Below are 22959 nucleotides of genomic sequence, written 5' to 3'. Positions count from 1 at the left end.
CCTGAATGACTGAAAGTAACTTCTGTGAATTAAAAAAAGCTGCATGAAAAGTTGCTGCTATGCATAAATGCGGGGAACACGATAACTGTGGTGGGAGAGGGGCATTTTGCTAGCTTTCTGAACAGTGAGAACAGCCAGAGGAAAATCCAAGAGATGTGCATTTGATTCATACTTCTGAAAAAGAAACTGTTTCCAGCTGAGAGTCCATTGCTAAAACCTTTAGTTATGCAAATAAATGTCATATTAGTGACAGTAGTACCACTGAAACTTGTTAAAATCCTGTTGGAAGACCTGAAGAATTCCTTTCCTTGATGTGTCATCCCATGCATTTTTAGAGCAATGCGCAGGGATTCATCTGCATGCAGTTCTGACTGATTTTAATGGAATGGAAAGATGTGACACCTGTGATGGCTCTGAGTCTACTTTTATAAGGAAGAAGAGGAGGGTTTCCACTAATACAGATAGGCACAACTTTAACAGAGAAGTATTAAGCGATACTGATATAATTCAATTTTCATGAATGGTAAAGTAAGTATGTGTAGGGATGTTCAAGCTGGCTTATGTTCTAAGCCAGATGTCTTTGGCAGTTATAAGCAGAAATTATATACCAGGTTGCACATCTTCTGCCTAATTCTAAACCATGGTATGTTGTTACTGGTTTGCTGATAGCCATCTGCTCAGACCTCATTTGATTTTTCATTCAGTTACAGTTCAAGTAAGGGGACAAAATACGTGGAAGGCAGGGAAGTTATCTAATGGAGATAATATTAATAAATATTTTTTCTCACAAAATATATATTAAAGTATATTGAAATCATGCACATATTCTGTTCTCTTTATAAAATAGGAAGAATTTAAAATTTACTACTGTGGCTACAGATGCACTGTCTATTGTATTTTCATATCTGTATATTTTATACATATATAATTTACATATAATATATGAATACAGTACTATAGCTCTTACACGTACTTAGGAGCCCTTTTGTAACAAAGTCTCTGGCAAAAAAATTTAGGGGACACACAAGAACTATTTCAATGTACTAGAACAAAAGAATACTGTAAAACTGACAGAGTGTTCACAATATTCTTTCATATTCTCATATGTAACTGGACATTTATTGATTCTATGCATAGTAGTAGTATTACTACACAAATATACAATTTAATTTTTCAATTTATTGTGCTCTTTTTTTATTTGCAGGATTTCTCAGTTATTCAGCTTATTCATGCCTCAGAATATCTGTATGGAAATGAAATAGGTAACCTGTTCTGTTCTGTGAAAAGCTGGGAGTCTAAGACATGAAAAATACATTTTGCATTCTACCTTGATACTGAATCACTGAAGGCCTTGATCTTGCTAATTCTGCTTTACATGCATTGAAATTGAACAGATCAAAGTTATGTGGCCTTACAGTATAATCTGAGAAGGGCAAATTAGTTCTCATTTTAATAGGATATTGTGTAGCATGAGTTTAAGTAATACATACACATAAACCGGTAAATATGAATGGTACATGTAGCTGAAATGATGGTTTTAGGACCACATAGATTTTTGGAGGACAGTTTGTGATTAGCCAACCTGATAGACTTCTGTGATGAGGTAACAGACTTGGTAGATGAAAGGAGAAGAGTGGATGTTATTTACCTTAGCTTTATTAAGGCTTTTGATGCTGTCTCAGTAACATCCTCAAAGAAAAGCTGATTAAATACAGGTCAGATAAGTGGACTACAAGGTAGATTAAAAACTGAATGGGTGGATCTGAATGGTTGTACCAGTGGCACAAAGTTCACCTGGGGACAGGTCATTAGTGACCACTAGGCAGGCACTAACAGTCAATACTGGTGTGTCACATCTTGACCTGGATGATGGGGCAGTGTGCCCTTGGGAGGTTTGCAGACAATACAGAATTGAACAGATTGTCTGATGGCCAGAAGGCTGTGCCAGAAGGGCGTTTGGCAGGCTGGAGAAACAGACTGGCCTTAGCAAAAGGAAGTGCAAAGTCCGGCATGCAGGGAAGGAGAGCCCGACGCACCAGTACAATCTGGGGCCAAATGGCTGGAAAACAGCTTTGCAGAGGAGGACCTGGGTGTCCCGGTTGGCAAGCTGAGCATGAGCCAGCAATGTGGCAAAAAAACCCCAAACAAATGGGGAGTCCACAGCAGATTGAGGGAGGTGATTGTTCCCTGTCAGCTCAGCTGTAATTGAGAGCACACCTGAAGAACCGCATCCTGTTCTGGGCTTCTCAATACAAGAGAGACAAGGACATGTTGGAACAAGTCCAGGAAATGGCTGGGAAGATGATTAAGGAATTGGGGTGCCTGTCTAAAATTAGAGGCTGAAAGGGCTGGGGTCACTTAGTTTTGAGATGTGTCAAGGAGATTTTATCAGCATGTGTATCATTAAGTGTGAGGAGGTGATACAGAAGACATCCAGATGTTTTTTCAGTGGTATCCAGTGGCAGGACAATAGGCAGTGGACACAAATCAGTATACAGGAAATTCCCTTTAAACAGAAGAGAACAATTTTTTAACTGTAGCTGTAGTCAAACAATGGAATATATTGCCCAGAAGGGCTGTGGAGTCTGCATCCTTAGGGATACTAAAAACTCTGCCCCACAGTTCTGGGCCACCCGCTTCCACTTGAGCAGGGTTTGGGCTAGATATGAGGTCCCTTTCAGCCTCTGTGATTCTCTAATCCTCTGAAGACAGTTCTTAAGAACTCTGCATAGAAATTGCTAATTGGCAATTTCACATTTTTACCAGAATATGTTGAAAATTTATAATCCTTATCAGTATGTATTTGTAAAGCATTACAGCAGAATAGTGAGAAGTAAATCAGTTCAAAGAATGAAAATTGAACTTCATGTTTATTCAAGCTCATCAGTTGAAACACTTCAAACTATTTTAATCTGAATCCTCGGGGTAAATGTGAGTGCACAGAATCTCTTACATATGGTAAGATCAGTTTTTCCCTTTGCTCTTTGGTTTCATAAAGTTAAACTCAGTTTGGATCTTTTTTGTCAGTTAGATGATAGTGAATAGATGGATGACTTTTATTAGCCCCCGTAACATGCCTTTTGTTACCTCTGGTGCAAGAACACAGTATACATCTCAGTCTTTCTGTTTAAGTTGACAGTGTGGGAGACTCAAGGGAGCAGTAACTAATTCTGACTTTTCTGTGTGGTTTCAATGGACATTGATTTTGAGGTTATTGCAAAAATAGTCATATTCTTCATATTCTTTAGTGTCCGAGACAATGCATAGCAGAGCCTTTATTCATAAAGCAAGAAATTTGTCAAGACAAAAGTCTCATTGGTAAATTGCATCTGGAAGCTCTGATTTTCCCAGGCTCTATCCTACCTTTGAGAAATTCTGATTTAATTTTCTCAGTTTTTCATGCTTTTTTTTTTTTCTTTTCTCCTTCAGTGATGGGATAGACAAATCACACAGGTCTGTGTCTTGCTCTCTGTTTGAAAATGAGAGAAGTGCATGAGTATGTCTTCTTAATATCAAGACCCTGGTGTTCACTTGTGGGGATGAAATAAAAAGGGACATTTTTAGCCATGTCCTGCATTTTGGGGAAGTTGTAAATTGGTGTGTGCTATCTAAGAGCAGAAGACACGTGATTTGGGAAAATTCCTGTTTACAGAAAACTGTTGTCTCTCAGAGGTCGTTTTACTTTTTCTTGTTAGGCTTGCTTGGCTGCCCAGAACCGCACTACAGCATTGCAAAGGTTTTAATGAAGATCATGTGGTCATTAAAAAATAAAAGAAAATAACTATAAACAGTGCATTGCTGCTTGCTTCTTCATGCATAGTGTACCCTTTCTACAGATAAGGAATTTGTACAACTGGGATTTTGCCCTTCAAAATTTTTTGTCAGAATACAGATGGAATACATTTGAAAATCAGTGGGTGACCTGACTCAGGCTGGGCATGTAAATATCTTTGAAAATGAGATGTCCATTAAGTCTTTGTGCTTTGGATTTTTGATTCAGTGGGAGTTCTGCCACAGATATCAAGGAGACGGGATTTCATCTTCATCTGTGTTTTTCCTGTTCTCCTTTGCAAAACAGCCTTTTGTGACAGGTCTAGGGGAAAAAGGAAATTCATCCCAAAGCAAGGAGGATGCTTATATATTTAATGCAATACAATATTGGGGTAAGCCAGTAGCAATTTTTTTAGTCAGTCTCCAATCTCTGAAACTGCAGTTTTGCTGTTAAAACAAGCAAAGTCCCTACAGATTTTCAATGCTGTGAGCTGTGGAGAGGCAAAGTAATATTACTAGATAATTGATAAGCCCTCTTTCACTATATAAGGAGTATAGTTAAATTTGCTATCAGGCGTCTTCAGGTTAGTGTTTCATACTCTGTTTTTTGTGTAGAAAATAAATATGCAGGAAGCTGCATGTAATGTTACTTAGAAAGAGTAGAGAAAATCACCTCCAAGTAAAAGCAAGCCATCTCTACCACCAAACATCAAAAACTACTTTTCCACTTCCTTTGAAGGAAAAAGGCTGACTGCTGAACAGTGCTGTAACGCACAGTGATTTGGGGCAACTGACATAAATGGGTACTGAAACATTTTTTTTCCATTTTGTTTTCCTCTGGACAAATGATCCTGGTGTCAATTTTTGTTTTTTTCAGTCTGCATGCTCTGTTGTGTCTGGACAGCTATTTCTTCAAATTGGGTTTATTTTCCAGTTGTATAAAATTATTCATCTACATGGTGGATAGAGTGCACTAAGTTACTCCCTGTCGTGCACAGCTGGAAGTAATTCAGTGCTTCAGCATTTTGTTTTGTTTTGTCCCAGTTTTTTCTCCCCACTGTGTTCCCACAGCCTAGCATAGCTCTGCGTTGCAGCAGACAACTCTCTCTTTTTCCAGTGACACTTCTTAGAACATCGGAAATTGACATATTCTCTTTTGTCTTTTTAGTACAAATTCAGTGGCAAACAGCTCTGCTTGACTCCATGAACATTTCAAAGTGCTCTATAGACTAGGAAGATTGGCTTGAAAAGTTAGACATATTTAGGCAGGCTGTTTTATTTGCTTCTTTGAAGAGACTAGACATTTTGAGAAGATTGAAGGAAGTATGCAGTGCCAAAAACTGGTCTGTTTAGAAGAGAGAAGAGGAATATGCAGGTCTGAACAGAGCTTTCTTTGAAAGAGAAAAAACGTTTTCTCTATTCTAATGCTTTAATAAGACACAAAGAAATCCCAGAGTTGGTAAACCAAAGTTTGTCTTCTATCTTGGAAGTACATTAAAAAAGCTATTAAAATCAATACTGATTTTTTTTTAATGTTACCATTTTGCTTGTATGTGCAGGCACTATAATTATTTATATTAATTTTACCCTCGGTAAAATGAAATTCTGATCTTATTGCTGTGTAATCAAACCACAATATAGACATTAAATAATAGTGAATGCAAATTTCAGTGTTCCAATAATCTGTAAAAAAGAAGGATTACAGGCTCTATGAGTATCTTTGCAGTAGTCTTTCTGTCAATTTTCTTCTCTCTTCTAGTCTACCCCACTCAGAGAGTTCCTTCCTTCATCTCTGCTGCTGTCTTCCATCTCCTGTCAACCACCGATGGTGATTCCTTCTTTCTCATTTAAGATGTTTGCTCTTTCCTCTGCAGTAGCAGAAGTCTAGCAGAGATTATAATCTTGGTCTTGGTTCCTTGCTTGTGCTTCCATTAGAGTTCTGGAGTATGATTCTAGTGAGGCTTACCCCACCAATTGCTCTGTAGGTGTGGGATGGTGATGTGATTGAAACAGGATTTACAATTTCCCATGAGTTATATGAAGGGAAGGGAAGAAAGATGTGTCAGAACTGGTGAGCAGTAGGAACACTAATGTGCAAGGTAATTATTTTGTTTCCATTCATACCTGTTTCCTGTACCCCTCCTTTGCTGTAGCTGCTTCTTGACACATTTTAAAAGTAGGTTACCCCAGTGACTCTCCCCACTTCATAATGAACCTGTAATCACCATTCAGCAGCTGGAGATGCAGTTAATATCTTTGATTTCCCTCTAGAATCCATCCATCCTCTCTCAGCTAGGGAAATCAACTCAGTGGGCTCTGAAGGTCAATCAAACAGTGCTGTTCCAGAAGGGAGTGAGAGTGAGAATGAGACTGAATTCAGCAGCTGACAGGTTTTATGAAAATGTCTTGTACCTGCTACTTGTGCAGCTCATCTGCCTCTGCTGATCTCCACTATTGCAATAAAGCATGTGGAAAATCTGTTAGTTTGGCAGGGGAGTAGGTAATAGGGCATGACAAAACAGGCAGGGTGCCAGGCATCAGATTGGTAGGTTTTATTCCACTGATACTCATGAAGCTTATAGGAGCTGAAGGTTGGTGGGAACTCATGAAAAGTAGATAAAAGAAAGCACGTGAAGCTGGGCTGTTATTTCCCTGAATGCGGTGAAAATAAGGAAGGCATAAGAAAATTAATTAGGTAATACTGCTTTCCAGAAAACTGCAAGGAAATGGCCAGACTCAAAAGAATGTTCTATAGAGGATCTACAGAACAAGATCTATTCCATAGAACAAGTAGCCATTGAGAAAATCTCTCTGGGTGCAAGGTAATAATGAGAAGTAGTATAGGGAACCATGGCTGGTGAAATAATTGAATATTGGCAAAAACATTATGGTTCCGTTAGCAATACCACACAAAATTAAGACTGTAATTTCTCTTTCATTTTGGATGAACCTTGATGTTGGGATGTATGTGCTGCCAGCTTTAGTAAGAAAAAAACTACAGATACCTATCAGCAGCAGTGTTGAGGGAAAATGTGAAGGAGTACAGGGATGTCTCCCAGGGTAAAACCCTGCATCAGCTAATGATTTAGGGATATTCTGAACTGGCAACTGTACACAAGCCATTCATGTTTAACAGCTCTGGATGAACCCTTGTTCTGTGTATTAATCTAATGGGGTTTTTTTCCATTTTTCCCTTTGGAATAAAAATATTTTATTATATAACTTATCTATCTCTTCTAGAATTTAACTGCTATCGTGCTGAAAAGCAGTTTCATTCATAAACAGGAAAAATGTCCCAGTGAGTGTAGAAAACTCCTGTCTGATAATTTGACTCACCACCTTCAATTTGTGGTAGAAGGATAACTAAACTTAGCATATTCACTGCAAAGATTTTCTTACTAAAGCCATTTATGATTTTGTATACAGTTATGTCATTTTATGCATCTCCCAATCTGTTTGTTTTCTGGTAGAAAATTCGTAGCCTATTCATATCCACATTCAGAATTTGTTCCACAGCTGTGATACAGCTTGTCACACCTCATTTTTTTTTAGTTCTACCATATCCTTTAGGAGAGGAGAGGTAAGGGGTACCATACAGTGTTTGAGTTGTCAGTACAGATGGATTTATGCAATAATTTAATGGCATTTTTTTCTACTCCTCAAGCTAGTAATACACTGAAATATCAATAATAATTCTTTCAGGTCTGATAATTGCTAGTGCAGAAGCAATCATATTTTCCCCCTGTGTATCAATTTCTATTCCTTGATTTCATATGCCATTTTATTGCCTAGACAAACCATTCTGTGAATTTTTTCTACCATTCTGTGGTCTATGCTTATTTTAATTTTCATGAATAATTTTTATAATCAACAAACAGTCATCTTAATTTTTATCCTCTTTTCTAAGTTTCTTATATTGCTGCTGGAACAGAATAGGATTCAGCAGGTTGCTATGGTTTTCCACTGCTATTCTCCATTTTTTGATTCTGACCTCATGAGAGGTCATTCCTTCTTGTGTTATGATGGCTTACTTCCTTTAATGGCCTTTATAGAATCTTGTGAAAGTCTGTTTATTAGTCTAAATGTGTTGGACTCACTAAATCATGACATGCTTGCCAGTGTCTCCAGAAAATTTTAGTATTAATAAAGGTGGCTTTTGAGGCATCTGTAAAAAAATCCCACAGATCCCAAGTAGTCCCTATTTGTATCTTTAAGATAGGTATCTAGATGTGTTTTGATCCAGGGCCCATTATAAAAGAGATAATGTAGTTAGTACCTTGATACCACACCTAATTAACTAGAACAGTGTAAAACTTGAGTACATAGGGGTTTGCAGACAAGAAAATCCTGCTGATTTGCTGCTTTTCCTTTTTACAATTTTTTTTCTAGAACTGTTTCTGTTGAAAATGTATGCTAAACCTATCATCATTAATTCTCCAGTGACTTGAGCAGCATGCTTGATTACCTGTGCATTGTACACCACTTTAAATAATTTGATGAATTTCTGTGAAGTTTGTTTAGTGTAATCACCTGCCAACACTAAACAAACTTTCTATTGCATTTCCATGCACTGAAATCTTAATGGAATATGTTCCATGCTTAAAACCAAAGTGTTGAGCAGCAAGATGACTGCCCATTTCACAGGGGAGAATCTGATACTCTTTCTCTTCACACAGCAGTAGTCCTTTGAAAACCAGAAATTGAACCCAATTTGCTAAAACCACTACCTAATTAAAAGCCAGTCTTTTCTCCCTGTCTCCTTCATGCAATTTCAAAAAAAAAATTTCTTATTTTTTAACAGATAGAAATTATTGCTAATATGATTTATGCCAGTGACACAAAGGAGAGGAAATACTGATATAGCTGGCAGCTGAAGGGAGAATTTTTCTGCTTGCACTTGAGCTACACAAAATAGAGATGATGTGTTTGTGGCTCAGAGGCATTTTATCCAGTCTTTTCACTGGAGCAAACGTTAACAAAAGTCATTTGGCAATAAAGAAAGAAAAAGTCTTTGTAATAATTTTAGCAGATCATATTTTTGGAAGTGTTTGATGGAAGGATGCCCATAGAATTCAAGGTGGAGTTGATAAAAAAAGACTTTAAAAATTATTGGGAAATTGAATTGAAGATGTGCTAAACTGATACACCAGTTTTTAAATAGTTTTTTTTTGTATGATTATTGTAATGAAAAACAAGGCAAAAATTAAGTAACTGTGCTATGTAGAGCTCTCTTGACTTTTTTCCTGTGGATTTATGACTGGAAGATGAATTTTTAACCTGTGAATCTCAGAAAATGTGACCAGATATATTAGCAAAATAAACATACACATTTTTATTTAATATTCAAAAGGCCTAGCTGAAATTGTCAAGAAAATGGTTTAATCTTCTGTATTGCTAGGATGTCATGCCTCTGTTGTGAAAAAAACAAAAGTTCAAATATGTAGTTGTCAATTATTACTTGTTACAACCCTGGGGTTGGGGAATTAATCAATACAAAGCTGAAGTGCTGGCTGTAATGAGCATCTTCTGCTCTCTGTCACTCCAAGCCTGTGGGGAATTCAGTGTGGAGCACCTCAGGGAGGTGCTGGCATCCTGACCTGGGCTCTTCAGTGAAACACTCAGCACTTGTTTTGTTGCCTGTGTTTGTACTGGTTATGGATAAGGCTCTTGTGTTGCCTTTACTATGAGGTGCTCTGCACATTAAAGAGGTGACCCAAGGGTGCAATTATGTTCTAATAAACGAGTTTCTTAAGTACTCTTCATTTATTTACTTATCTTACATTTAAAGTTTGTGTTAAAACTTAGAATAATGGTATGATTTTTGATAGACGTAACACGTAATATTTTTATAGCTGTGTGACTCTGGAGGCTTTTTGGTTGCTCTCTTTCAGCTCTTTCTTGAAGAATTTATTCTCCTGATGCCATGTACTGCAATTCTTTGCATGTAGGATCATTCTGTCCTTTGTATGAGGTTCACTTCTGAGGGCTTAAAATACTTAACTCTGAACCAAATGCCAGACTCTTTGTTAACACTAAATGATTACTGGCTTCTGGACTATTAACTTTGTACGGCCTAAAAAGAGAATAATGAAGCTGTCAGTCAACATAGGAAGTTCCACAGCTATTAATTCATCTGCTGTGTTAATGCTTATACAGATTTTTACCATGTGGCCCCATCACAGAAGCAGAAAACACCGCTGAATGCAGTGAATAAAAATACAAGAACAACTGTATAGATTTTAAAATGTGATGAAAATAAGCTTTAATCTATACAGAAGGAGCAAGCTATGTGATCAATAAAATCTCAAGTATTGACTGACTGCACAAATTGGACGGGCTAGTAACTAATTGGCTCTCTTGCTCAAGCAGTGTATTTACACATGGTTTTAAAGTGACCGTGAGAGTCCCTAACTGACAGTGTCAAAGGACAGCTGTACCATGTCCAGCCAAGCTTGGTAATTAAATGGCACACAGGTTAATTGCAGAGACAAGCAGGAGACTGGTGCTAAAGGACGGAAAGGAGTCAGTTGAAGAGTGTTGTCCATTTGAAGAGGACAAAAAGAAATGCTGTTATAAAGGGAGCTTAATCAGAGTTCAATAATGACCAATTCAGTTTTTATTAAAACCTTCTTTTAAGGTTATAATAGTATAATAGGGTTGGAAGCTGAATTGCAAAAGAGTGACTTTTGGGCCACTTGAAATTGTCGTAAAATGAATCTAAAAGTGATCCCAAGAGTCCATACATCCGCCTATTTTTTTTTTTTTTGGTTGGTTGGTTGGTTGGTTTGGGTTAGGCTTTTTTGATTTAACCTGTAGCCATGGCAAATTTACTTTTGAAGATACAAAACTGGTTGATTTAATGAGAGGGGTAGTAATATATATGTTTAACACATACTATCAGTTTGTCTCTGTGGATCAATTTTATTACGGCTCGAAGGTTTTCATCAGTACTTAGTGGGAAGGAGAGTTACCCACCTTTATGAATGTTCTTCATATGTTTTATAATCTTTATAGCTTACTGCTACATATAACTTTGCTCAGCAGAGCACTCAGACATGCTTAAATGCTGTGCTGAATGAGAATTATAATACATCACTCAGCATGTGCACCTGGAAAAATAGCAACAGCACTACCATAAAAGATATGATGTCGTATTTTCTTCTTGAGGAAAGGGAAGCATGACATATGCTATTCATGTTGCTGGATGAATTACCCAGCTGCTCTGATCACAAGGGTGTCTATGGAGTCCTAAGCAGAACAGTAATACAGTGTAATGCAAGTGCTGCAGTCTGTGGAGGAAAAGCTTTTCCATGGAGATATCAGCAGAAAAGAGGAATGATAAAGAGTTTTCATAGGTACTTTGTGTACAATGTTGCAGCGGCCAATTTCATAGGAACACAAGGTTTGATTGTGAAACATAAAATTTTATGATGCTTTGTATGTTTCTGTACTTTCTCCTTTGGCATCCTGCTGTTTTTCATGATATAACCAGAAGGTAACAATTTGAATTTTAGAAGAACAGGGAGAAACCCATCAATATAATGGCTTTGTTCTGATGTCTAAATTCTGGATACACATCAAAGTTGGTTTTTTTTTTACTTCCACAGCTGTTGAAAATGAAGACTTTTGCTTTAATGTTGTAACAGGTGTTACATTCATTTGTGATTATTCTGCTAAATTCACCTTGGTTTTGCCTCTGTTGCTTTTGTTTATGATTTTATTTTATTTTCAGGACTGTTTCCTGCAGTGCTGAACCTGGCTAGTAATGCTCTCATCACAACTAATGCTACCTGTGGCGAAAAGGGGCGAGAAATGTACTGCAAGCTTGTTGAACATGTACCTGGACAGCCTGCAAGGAACCCTCAGTGCCGCATTTGTGATCAAAGGAGCCGAGTTCCACATCGTATGTGTGCCATTTTCATTTTGTTCCTTTAAAAAGATTTTTTTCCAAAGGGTGTAGATACTCAGGAAAAAAAAAAACAGTAGTTCACCAGCCTGATTACTGTGAGATGTGTATCTGTCTTTAAATCAGGTTAACCATCACTACCAAAGATGCTTAAAAATCTGTATCTGAAATGGGTACTCCTCCCACAGAACTTTCTGATTCAGGTATTGAAAAGCAGAGCACCTAATTCAGATTTAAAAAAACTAAGCATCTACAGCTGTTGCTGTTTCTTTTGATATACACTAACCATGAATAAAAAACAGATAATTGACTTTTACCTGCATACCTACTTGTGGAACTTGAACATTATGGCCAATCTAAGCAATATCTGAAATTCCAGTAAATTCAGTTTCATTGAGCCAGAAAAAATAAGATAAAGTAATGGAGCACTGATTGGTTCAATTCTTAGTTTTTAATATTAAAAATGATTTTTTGCTAACACTGCTTTCTTAAACATTGCCTGGAAGCAAAATCAGTTTTCAAGTAAGAATTTGTCATCATCTACTTCAGATATGCCTATTTCTGGTAGTTGGGAAAATTAGAACTAAGAAAATTTCCTAATCAAGTCATTCAAGTTTTATTTCGTGTAACCACAGAGTGAAAGACATGAACAGTTTTAACATTATTAAGATTTTCATGGGTATATTGGCACTGTAGATGGTAGAGGATGTAGGGATATTTATGACAGCTTTTAATGGAATAGATATAATACTGGAAGCAGCACAGACACAGAAGCATGAAGACAATTATTTTTTCCAATTGTGTTCCAATAAAACTTAGCTCAGATACATTTGTACCTCATGGCATTTAAGCATGTGCTTGAAACCACAGGATAAAAAAAAACCCAATAGATGACATTTAATCTGTCTGCTAGTTCTAGACAGGATGAGCTATCTGTGGTTGTAGCTTTCCAGACAGAAGCTTGTTTGGATTCTCCTTAGAAACTTCCTCCCATGGCCACACTTTTTAGTGTGGCTTACTCATTACATTGCTCAAAACAGTGTTTTGCTAATAGGTAATCTGCATCTCCTTGCAGAAATTCGTGTTACCTATTTCCTAAGTTCAGTCAATACAAGGAATGGATTATTATTACACTTTTCTTTAAAAAAAGTATTTTAATTAATTGAGGTGTGATGGTATTGCTCTGTCTAATTTTTACACTTAAGCTGTCTTTTCTTTCATTCTCCTCATAGGTTTTGTCTTCTAGAACTCTAACTGCATGAATTGCAATTCTCTGAATTCTCTTTAGAGCTTTAATGTCTGTTAAAGTTCACCTGAGCTCTTACTAGCTCTACACAGAGATCCAGGTTTGCTTCAGAATAATCATATACTCCTGTTCACATGTTTTATTTTGATCTTTCCCATTGCTAATGGTGAAACAGCACTGAGAGGACAGTTAGTTGTCCATTGCAAACTTCAGATGCTTTCTTTTCCTGCTCAATTACTCCTCACCTTATATTTGTGAATCTATTTGTAATTGTCAGAGTGTAGACAATTTATCAGAAGACAGTTGCAACCTATTTTTTTTCCAGATTTTTTTCCAAGTTTCAATGTCTTCTTTAACCACAGAAAATGCCACCTTCTGAGGGAAGGTCATATGATTCTTTAGCAGTAGACACATCCAATTACATTATAGCAGTGTGTTTTACTCAGAGAAGAATTCAGCTTTTGGAAGCATTCTGACTGGCAGAGAGACTGTGCAAAAGACTTTCCTATTTTACAGATGGGAATTTAGAGACATATGACCATTACCCAAGTTTTTCCTATATGAAGCTTGCTTATTTCAAAAATCAAACCTAAACCAGAGATATTTCTATGTCTTGTCTATGATGTCAGACAGTGTACGCTAAAATATGTGTATACACACAGACATGGATGTGTGTATATATAAAAAACCCCATCTGAATGATTTATATCTATGTTTCCCCTTGTTCCTACTCTCTTCTAAACCTGAGTCAGTCCAGCTTCATAATATCTGGTCTTTTGTGACAATCAGATCTCATTTTAAGGTCTTCATATGTTCATTTGGCAAAGGGAAATGCCTTGTTTAAACAGAGATGGTTTGTTAATAGGAGAACCATGTAATATAACCAGACTTTAAATTATCCCCCTGGAATGTGTGAGTCTGGAGTGCCTCCCCTTAATTACTGTAGTAGGAAATGAACACAAATTCCCTGTCTAATCACATGTGAGTCCAAATTAAAGTGCACAGTTTGATGGGCTTGCTCTCTTAAGTTCTCCCTCTTGCCATCCATCAGGAAGATTGGTCCTTGAACCGCATTTGCAATCCAGTCCTTTTTACAAATATTGTATTTTCCCCCTTTTCTTTTAAATAAGCTAAACATGCCAGCAATTAATAAATTTTCAAATTAATTATGATTAAACTTTCATAATGGTGATTAAAGTTAATTGTTGATTCATCTCCCAGTCCTCCTTCAGATGATTTACCTTTATATCAATTTCATCTGGAGAGACTTAGATCAAAATTTCCAATTAAACAACTTCTGTCACAATCACCAAAAATCACTGAATTTGATTTACAGCTGATTTTTGCTGCCACTCATTTAAAGCCAAAATTTCAGAAAATTATCAGAGCTGTGGGACCTGACTGCATGTAAAACATGGGGTCTGCTTTGCTTTTCAATATAAAGATAAAACAACCCATAGCTTTATCAGTTGTAGTACCAGAATTCTAACTTGCAAGTGTTGCTGCCCACTAATACCATTGACTAATATTTAAGTGAAAGTTTTGGCATTTTCAATATTGAGGATTTATGCCTTCACTCACTCTTACAAAGCCTTTTAATTGTATCTTAAAATATGTTCAGGCATTCTGGCTTCTCTTAATGAGCTAGGACTCCTGTCCTCCACAGGTGGTTGATATAGCAAAAAAACAGAGATACAAAGACTATCAGTGTCGCTGGTTAAGTAATAATTAAAATAATAAGTAAATTAATCAGTTCATAAAGTAATTATCTGCAATTTTAGGCCCAGCTGATAATGAATCATAATCCAGTTTTATACCAGGGAAACCCGAGAGTTTAGAAAGTCATCCTTAATAAGAGGAGTAGGGTTTTCTCCATGTTCTTGCAAACAAAACTTGCATGGAAGAAACTTACTGTACATGAATTTCCTTTGGGTTATTTTCCTCATAATGTACAGGCTCGCCCTGGGAAAGTAGGGACTTCAAAATATAGATCTTTGTACCTTTTAAAAATTTGATTTTGTTATTCTCCATACAGGAGAAATAACAAATTTTTTTGTGTTTCTTTCTCCATACAGGAAAGAAACACAAAAAATAACCTGGAAACATTGAGTGTGATTTTTCTCAGTTTAATAACATTAAAGTACTAAGTAAGCAAACTTGGATAATGTAGAAGATCTTGAAATTCAGGAAAAATTCAATTCTGTAGATAAATTTGTATCCCTCTTACTTAGGATTCATTTGGGACACTGCAGCAGAGTAAATATAGACATGAAAAATAATGCATCTTGGACTTGGATATGGATTATAACCAAAAAAACCTTTATATGCATGTATGTGAGTCAGAATATTTTCCAGTTGAGGAATCTATTCTGTAATGATTTCTGAATCATTTCCTCTGTAATGATTTGTGAATTATTCCCTAAATTATTTCCAGGTATGCTTAGAAATGTCTTAGAAATGCCAGTATCAGTATTACTTCAATCTCTGCTTTTCTTGCACACCATATCTCAGGTTTCTGATTTGTTGTTTCTGTTGCAACATTTGATGACTTTGCAGTACTTGAAACTTTGGAAGAGTGCAGGAAGTGTTTATTTGATTTAAATTCCTGCATTTTCTGTAGCATCAGGAGAGCCTTCTGCAATTAGATGTTCTGAATGACCTTGTGATCATAACCAAAATTAAAAAACTAATTTTAGATCAGTTTTCCAGTAATAATAAGCATGACTGGTGACCCAAGAGTACAAGAAAAACTAATTTATTCTTTTTTCTTTTTGAATCCTGCCTTATTAGTTCTGTAATTTCCTTAAAATTTAGTTTTCAGATCTAAAAATAATTAAATCTTCTAATAGTTTTAAAATTTATTTATATGTTTCTGCTGTTCTAACAGAACGACACCCGATAGCAAATGCAATTGATGGCAAGAACACTTGGTGGCAAAGCCCTAGTATCCAGAATGGAATTGAGTATCATTATGTGACCATAACATTGGACCTCCAACAGGTAGATATCTATTTGTTTGTTTCTGGGCTTGCTTTCTTGCATGATAGATCACCTGGATTATCTTAATTTTTGCTCTATGTTGCTTTACTATATGAAGACATGACCCATTTCTCCTATAATTTCCTGTTGTTTATATGGGTATGACTGACCCATTCATTGTAACATAATGTGCCAAAAAAAAAAAATCATATATTTTTAGGAAGTCATGCAGTTTTAAGAACCTTTTATCTGTGAAACTGAAGTACTTGTAGGGTAGAGATTTTTTATACCTGGAAGAGCCTTTGAATCCTGGAAGTGTTATTAGCATTCTGGCTTTAGACCCCTCATTGCTAATGGCAGAAACAAACCTACATCTGCTTTTTTGGCCTTATATATGCAAAAGTATTCAATGTGCATTTCTCTTTCAAACAGGAAAGCTAAAACTTTTACAGAAGTTTGAGAGTAGAATCCTGTGCATTAAAGAGGCTTGTGGGGTTTTTTAACATGTCTTTTATATTTTCAGAGTGATTTGCTGGTTTGCTTTTACAGCAAGGAATTGTGCCTCTTGTTGCTTATAAACTGTTAATAACCAAGTAGCTCTGGGGCATTAAAAGTAAATTCCCATCCTGTTTTCCATCACCCTAGAAATTTTAGTTGTGTGGTTGTTTAGGTCAGGTCTTCTAAACTAGGCTTTACAACTCCTTTTTTTCCCCCTGCTATTTCATTATCTAGATTATTATCAGAAATTAGCAAATTTATGAATTTCTGAAAGTTTTAAGTTTTCCTATGTATTAAAAGCTAGAAACTAAAGGGTCAGCGAGGATACTGGAGAAAAAGTTTGGGTTGTTCTAATGTATTTAAAAGGCTTCTCCATGTGCCAGCTGACAGCGGTCTGAGAATGCTGCACTGTGTGTGGCGTGGGTTTGGGGGTTTTTGTTACTATTTTTTAAAAATGAGACAAGGATCAAGTCTGCCCCTGTTTCTTTCCCATGTCCTATTACTAACTGTTCAAAGGAAACTTGGCAGTCCTTCTGTAGCTCTAAAGCTGATACCTTCTCTTCAGCCCATTCATTTGTTGCTGGCTGGAATAGAAGCAGTGTTGAGTTTGCTGTGGATGTCAGAGAGGTGGGATAAGACCCTGTGTCACTAATGCTATCTGGCACACCCTTTATGAGCTGAGTAGCCCATCTAGTTAGGAATGCATGTGATTTTACTTACCACCATACAGGAACAGAGCAAGTATTGTTCCCCAAAATGTACTAAAAGGTCTGCTGCAATTTGCATGGCTTTTGGAGTGCTCAGTAAGGGATAAGCGTTGTTTGTGTCTTGAGAATTATTAGGAGTTTTTGCTTATCCAGGAATTTCATAGTCAGAGCATTATAGACTATTAAAGTAACTGGTGGAATATGAAATTTCTCTTTCAGCTTTTGTTTTGTGTAGGAGTCACTATGAATGGTGAAGGTCACCAGATATCTCTGGGATCTCACTTAAAAGAAATTCCATTCTTTACCTTTGGCTTTTAGGAGATTCAGTAATTGCTATGTTTGTGTTGATGAATTCTTGCTTTAAGTATAAAAATGCTTAACTTCCTTTTGTGCAATAGAAATAACAAATGACAAATCCACAAGTAATGGACTGAAAATTGCAGGAATGCATTAGTTCTTATGTTATTACTGGTAATTATGATTGTACATGGAATGCTTTTAGCAATCTCAATTTCATGAAAAAATCAGAAAAATAATTACAATTTCCTCATTTATGTACTGCTTGGCCTTTTAGGGCAGTGACTTTTTTTTTTTTTTTTTTTTTACTTTGTTGTGCAGGGAAGCCATATAAAAATAATGTATACTGTTTGGCAATAGCTAATAACTAGAGGAAGTAACATTTACTTAATGTTAGAACAAGCCCAAATATTATAAGTCCAGTTGGGAAAAATGTAGTATTTTTTCTTTTTTTTCTCTCAACAGTTGAGTTTTGCCTTAATACTCACAAAGAGCTTTCATCTATAGTGGAGGCTAGGTTTCTAATTCATTAAAGTATGCTTGAAATTTTTACTCCATATATTATTAAAGTATGAGTTGAAAACTGGAACTATCTGGTACTGAGCATCTTTGATAATTTGCTCTTAACCATTCGCTTTTTCCCACTTTTTAGCCTTTGTAACAAGTCTCATCTTTATCACAAGAAAATAATGGAACTCCATTCATGCCTGTAAAATGCAGAATTATTTTTTACAGTGCTTTTCATCCAGCAAGTGCATAGGAGGTCAAAAATACAGATTTATTTGGGAGTTTCTCGCATGAATTTAAATGGAGGTTAGAGCAACAGGCTGAGCTACCTTGGTAGATCCAAGTTTGGAAGGGGGTGGTTCACAGATGGGCTGGGTACCAGGAGAAGCTGTCTGCTGTTCTGCAGCTCTTAGTCCTGCTGGCTGGGGAGGGTCTGTCTGCTCTGCCTTGAGTGTGTTGGGCGGTTCTGGTGCAACAGAGGCACTTCAGGTCCCACGAGTGCAGCATTTAGCAGGAGTGAAAATAGGCCTTCTCTTTGAGGATTTCAGAGCAGGGACATGGCAAAACAGAAGTTCTTAGATATACAGGGAGAACATATTCCCTGTAGTCATGGTATTTCTAAATCCTCAATTGGTCTTAATTTCACAGTGATGTGGAAGATTAGTAGAGTATCTTTAAAGAAAATCGGCAAATTCACAGGAAAACCAGTTGGCATTTTGAGGTGGTCAGCCCATCTGTTTCTGATTTCTACACACATCAGGACACTTGTATTAACAAATTCTCAACTACTCTAGGGAACAAGGACATTGGCAATATCTTTGATACTGCTCAGATGCTTATGCCAGGAGCATATTTATGTGGATTTAACTTTTTTGCTGTGCACTTCATATTTTTTTAATTATGCTGGAATATCTTATTGTAGATGTGTGGAACACAGGTGGACCCAGAGTTAAAATTCTGGCAGAAATTTCTGGATTTAATGACTATGTCTTAATTGCTGAGACTGTGGAGGATCAGTTCAGTGTCCAGGTGATGCTTTCCAGGAATACATATCGGAAGAAAAAGAAAGTGCACTCTACAGAGCCTTATAAGCTTCAAGAGCAAGAATAGCTGATTAAGCTATGTAGCTTTTTCTCTCTAAAACACTTGTACTTCATCAGTTGTAGGTTCCCTAAGCTCTGACAGCATCCAGGTCTTTCACCTTATCTTTTCATCCTGTCCCCTACCCTTCTTCTGTAGGAAGGGAGGAAGGAGTCTCAAAAATCATGTTCTGGCTTTATGTAGAAATCACTGCAGTCACCATCCCTCCCAAAGGCAGTCTCAGAACACTTATTACAGAAATGATGTCGTACAGCAAACTGGTGGCAGAGGCCCATGAATTAACTAAATCTACAGCCCTGACTAATTAATTTTTTTATTAAAGAAGAAATAACCAGGCCTTTGAGTCTTGGTCACTTCAAGGTTGTTGCATGATTTTTGGATTCTGGAACAATCTCCCTGTTACCTGGTGTCAAATTAGTGGAATCCACTGTTTGGGTGTTTATACAGTTGAACCCCACAATAAGGTCCAGTTCAATTAATCCTTTAGGGATTGACTAAAGGTAATCTTACAGCCATAGTGAAATAAGAGGTAAGTTGGATGCTATTTGACAACATCTTTTAATACAAACCTGTAGGTTTTTAGTTTAACTTAGGACAGTTGACCAGGCAGTGGCTAAGGAATCAAAACGTCTTGAGAAACAAAGCCATATTAAAATAGGCTTTACACACCAGCTGCATAGTCATATATGAATATGCATATCACCGGGCAGTATTTGGTTTAATGTTATATTTTTCTCTTCTCTTGAATATCAAATACGTTTTCCATTGGGGAACAAAAATTACAGCTAGCCTTCTCTTGAATACCTTCTGATATCAAATATCAGAACAGCTAAAGGAATGAAGAGGAAGTTAACTATCCTGTTTAGTCTTAGGATATAAGAGCCAGTTTGGTAAAATGAAGTGCCGTTTGGTATTTATGTGTTAAATTTCTGTATATGTGCAAACATTTTGTTCAGGTGTTCAATTAAGATTTTCCTTCTTTTTTTTTACCTTTTAATAACTGTGGGCTTAAAATGCTTTCAGAGCTGCTTTTGTAAAGGTAAGGCTTAAAGCTTCTCTTCGTTCCCAAATCAGAAAGTAGTTTAACAGAAAAGAAGTTTACTCCAAACCCGGACTTTTCTCCAACAGATGACAGTCAGTTTTGTTCATCTTCAAAAATGTTTATCTAAAGAGAAAAAAATGAAAAACTGAAAGTCTGTTGAGACTATCACTCTGCAATTCCCTGATTGCCTCTCTTCCCCTCTGTGCTGAAAGGGAGATGTTTCTGTACTTCTTGTTCTGGCACTAGCATTTGTGTTGCCATGCAGGAAACCAGATGTACCTCAGTACTGAAAACTATGTTCTGTTTTGTTTTTTGGGGTGTGGTTTCTGCCAGATCAATTTTCTGATTTGGCTTGCTTGTGTGAGGTTTTACTGCCAGCTTGGGGTAGGGGGCAGCCAACACTCCGTGTTGGCTTCAACATTGTAAAACCTAAATGATACGGTCCTGGTCTGTGAGCTACTGTCCAAGCCTGCAACATAGAGCTGTCATCCTCAATATTTGTTTTTACTACCTCTTGCTCATGAGTCATTCCATTTTGAAGTTATGTAGACATTTGAGAATTCAGAAAACAAATTCTCTCAAAACTAAGCCAGTTTTCTGGCTCAGTTACACCTAAGCGGTAAATGAACTGCTGAAGTGACAGCCCAAAAGGGATGCAACTAAAACCATAAAAATGACTGTTGAGTCAGTTAAAAAAAAGAAAAAGGAATTAGGTGTTCTGTTTTTATAAAGTCCACAGCCAGCTTTTAGACAGGTATGTTAGTTGCAATACTCATTATTTTCTTATTCTTGTTTTCAGTACCTTCATAGGCTTGAAACTTAACATTTTAGTGACTTCCTTATGTTCTTTAGTTTTAAAATTTGCTGGTAATAAACTAAACAGATATTTATAGGGTGAAAAGAGGAGTAATTTACCTTTCTGATATTCTTTTAAATTATTATTACTTTTTAATTATTTACATTATTAATTAGTATGCAATTTTAAAATTTTTTAAAAGTAAGACTATTGGACATGAATTTAGCTTATAATAAAAGCGTTTGAGAAACTCAAAAAGAAAAACATTGCAAAAATTGCATATAAATATACCAGTAAGTATTTATAGCAAACACACCCAGAAAAAATTATTTGTTATCATGACAACAAACAGAATGGTAGTAAATATTTTGACATTACAGTAAACATTTTTAAGAACTACCTGTTTTTTATACTATTAGCAAGTTTACTTTAGATTACGTATCTTTCTACCTTGGTTTCCATTTGCAGGAAGGAGAGAATATGAGCACACTAATAAGTAATAGATTTTACCCAGGGCTCTCTTCTTGTCTCAAAATCAAGTTTTCCCCATTGATGTCACTCAGACAAAAGCCTAAGGAAAATAAAATTATCTTTTTCCCCAGTTAAGGACTGAGACTTCCCAGCTGACTTTATGCCAGCCATAATTCCTGAATAGGCTGCTGCGTGAAGCTTTTAAGGTGTTCTAACAAACAAATGTTAGTGAAGATGCTCAAGTTGACTTTCCCACAGCATTAAAAAAGTTTTTCATGAGTCATTCAATAGTACATGGAGAGAGATGTCTCAAATGCATTCTGAAATGCTAAGAACCCATCATTGTATTGAAAGATGAATTTTAATACCCACCAAACAAAGTGTTGTTAGCTGGGGTGAAGAGTTATATTAAAAATAAATATCCACAGGATTATTTTGCCCATTTTTTAATGCTCACCACTAAATCAGACCATAAATTTATTGCTTTTTGCTTAGGAAGAAAGAATTCTAAGTGAGCAAATCCTTTCAGCTTTAATTCATAATACACAGCAACAAAGATTTTGAACAGTATTGAGAATTTATACATTTTCTTTTTGAGGTTACATGCCTTATATTTTCATTCTCTGTCTGTAATACATATACCTTCCTCTTTGCTAATTTTGGCTTTTAGCAAGAGAGCTATTCTCCTTTGAATCCAGTGACACATACATTCTGACTTGTGTATGGGGTTGTATTCTGATTTTGTGCAGTTAGCTGTCTTGGTTCTAAAGAAAATTGTGGGGCCTGGGAGAATGCTGATAAGTAAGGGGTTCATAGGATTCTCAGTCTTGAGCAGATTTTGTTATTGATATTGAAGAAATCTGTTGTCTTTAAATAGTTTATGATGAAAAAGAAGCTTACTTGAAAAAATAAGTTTTGCAGCTGATGATGGTTGTGAAATAGTGCTTCTGTTGTGATAGGCACATTAAAATGTACAGATTTGGTATGAGTAAGTGAGAGCTCGTGAGAGGACACTGCATGGAAACATCTCTGAAGGAAATAAGAATGCTTCACTCTGAGTAATTTCAATGCTAATAGATCCAGGCTGGGCATCAGTTCTTGGATCTAAAAATTTTTTTAAATGAATTTTTTTTTGGTGTTTAAAGTATCAAAATAGAGGAACAACCATTTCTGTCCTCCCCTCTTGTCCGGGTTTTAAGAAGAGGAGTTTGGATATTGGCATTTTCATCAATTTTCCTTTTCTCAAAATAGTCTTCCTCCATGGAAAGAAGTGATAAACTTTAGAAAATAAAAAAAAATTGCTTTCTGCTATTATTTGAAGGTATTGTGAAAAAAATTAATAATGTCAGCCTTCCATTCTGGTATACACCAGGCCAATGATGAGCAGCAAAATAGTCAAGAGAAAGCAGCTGTTGTTTTTGGGGCTTTCACAAACAGCTGAAGAGTTGGTAATGGAGAAAACCAACTGAGAAAATTACAGAGAAAAAAGTTGACATTGACAGAAACTTTATAGGTTCTGAGTCCTTCCATTTGGCTTAATGTGTCTCAGATATTCCACATCTGGACAACTTGAGTACTTTACAGTTTGACATTGTATAATATGCATTTTGACATTGTATAATGTGCATTCTTTCAAGA

At 36.3% G+C, this 22959-nt stretch overlaps 1 protein-coding gene across 1 annotated transcript in view; it reads left to right on the top strand.

The window, feature by feature from the left end:
- Window positions 1-22959, top strand: part of LAMA2 (laminin subunit alpha 2) — a 332662-nt gene that overhangs the window by 68220 nt on the left and 241483 nt on the right. Inside the window, exons 2-3 of the mRNA XM_018916714.3 lie at window positions 11504-11674; window positions 15811-15923. Coding sequence (XP_018772259.3) covers window positions 11504-11674; window positions 15811-15923 — 284 coding nt within the window. The remainder of the gene's footprint in view (window positions 1-11503; window positions 11675-15810; window positions 15924-22959) is intronic.

Source organism: Serinus canaria, chromosome 3 (genome assembly GCF_022539315.1).
Source record: "Serinus canaria isolate serCan28SL12 chromosome 3, serCan2020, whole genome shotgun sequence".
NCBI classification, from domain to species: domain Eukaryota; kingdom Metazoa; phylum Chordata; class Aves; order Passeriformes; family Fringillidae; genus Serinus; species Serinus canaria.
The sequence above is the reverse complement of the archived record's forward strand: the minus strand, read 5'-3'. Positions and strand labels throughout refer to the sequence as shown.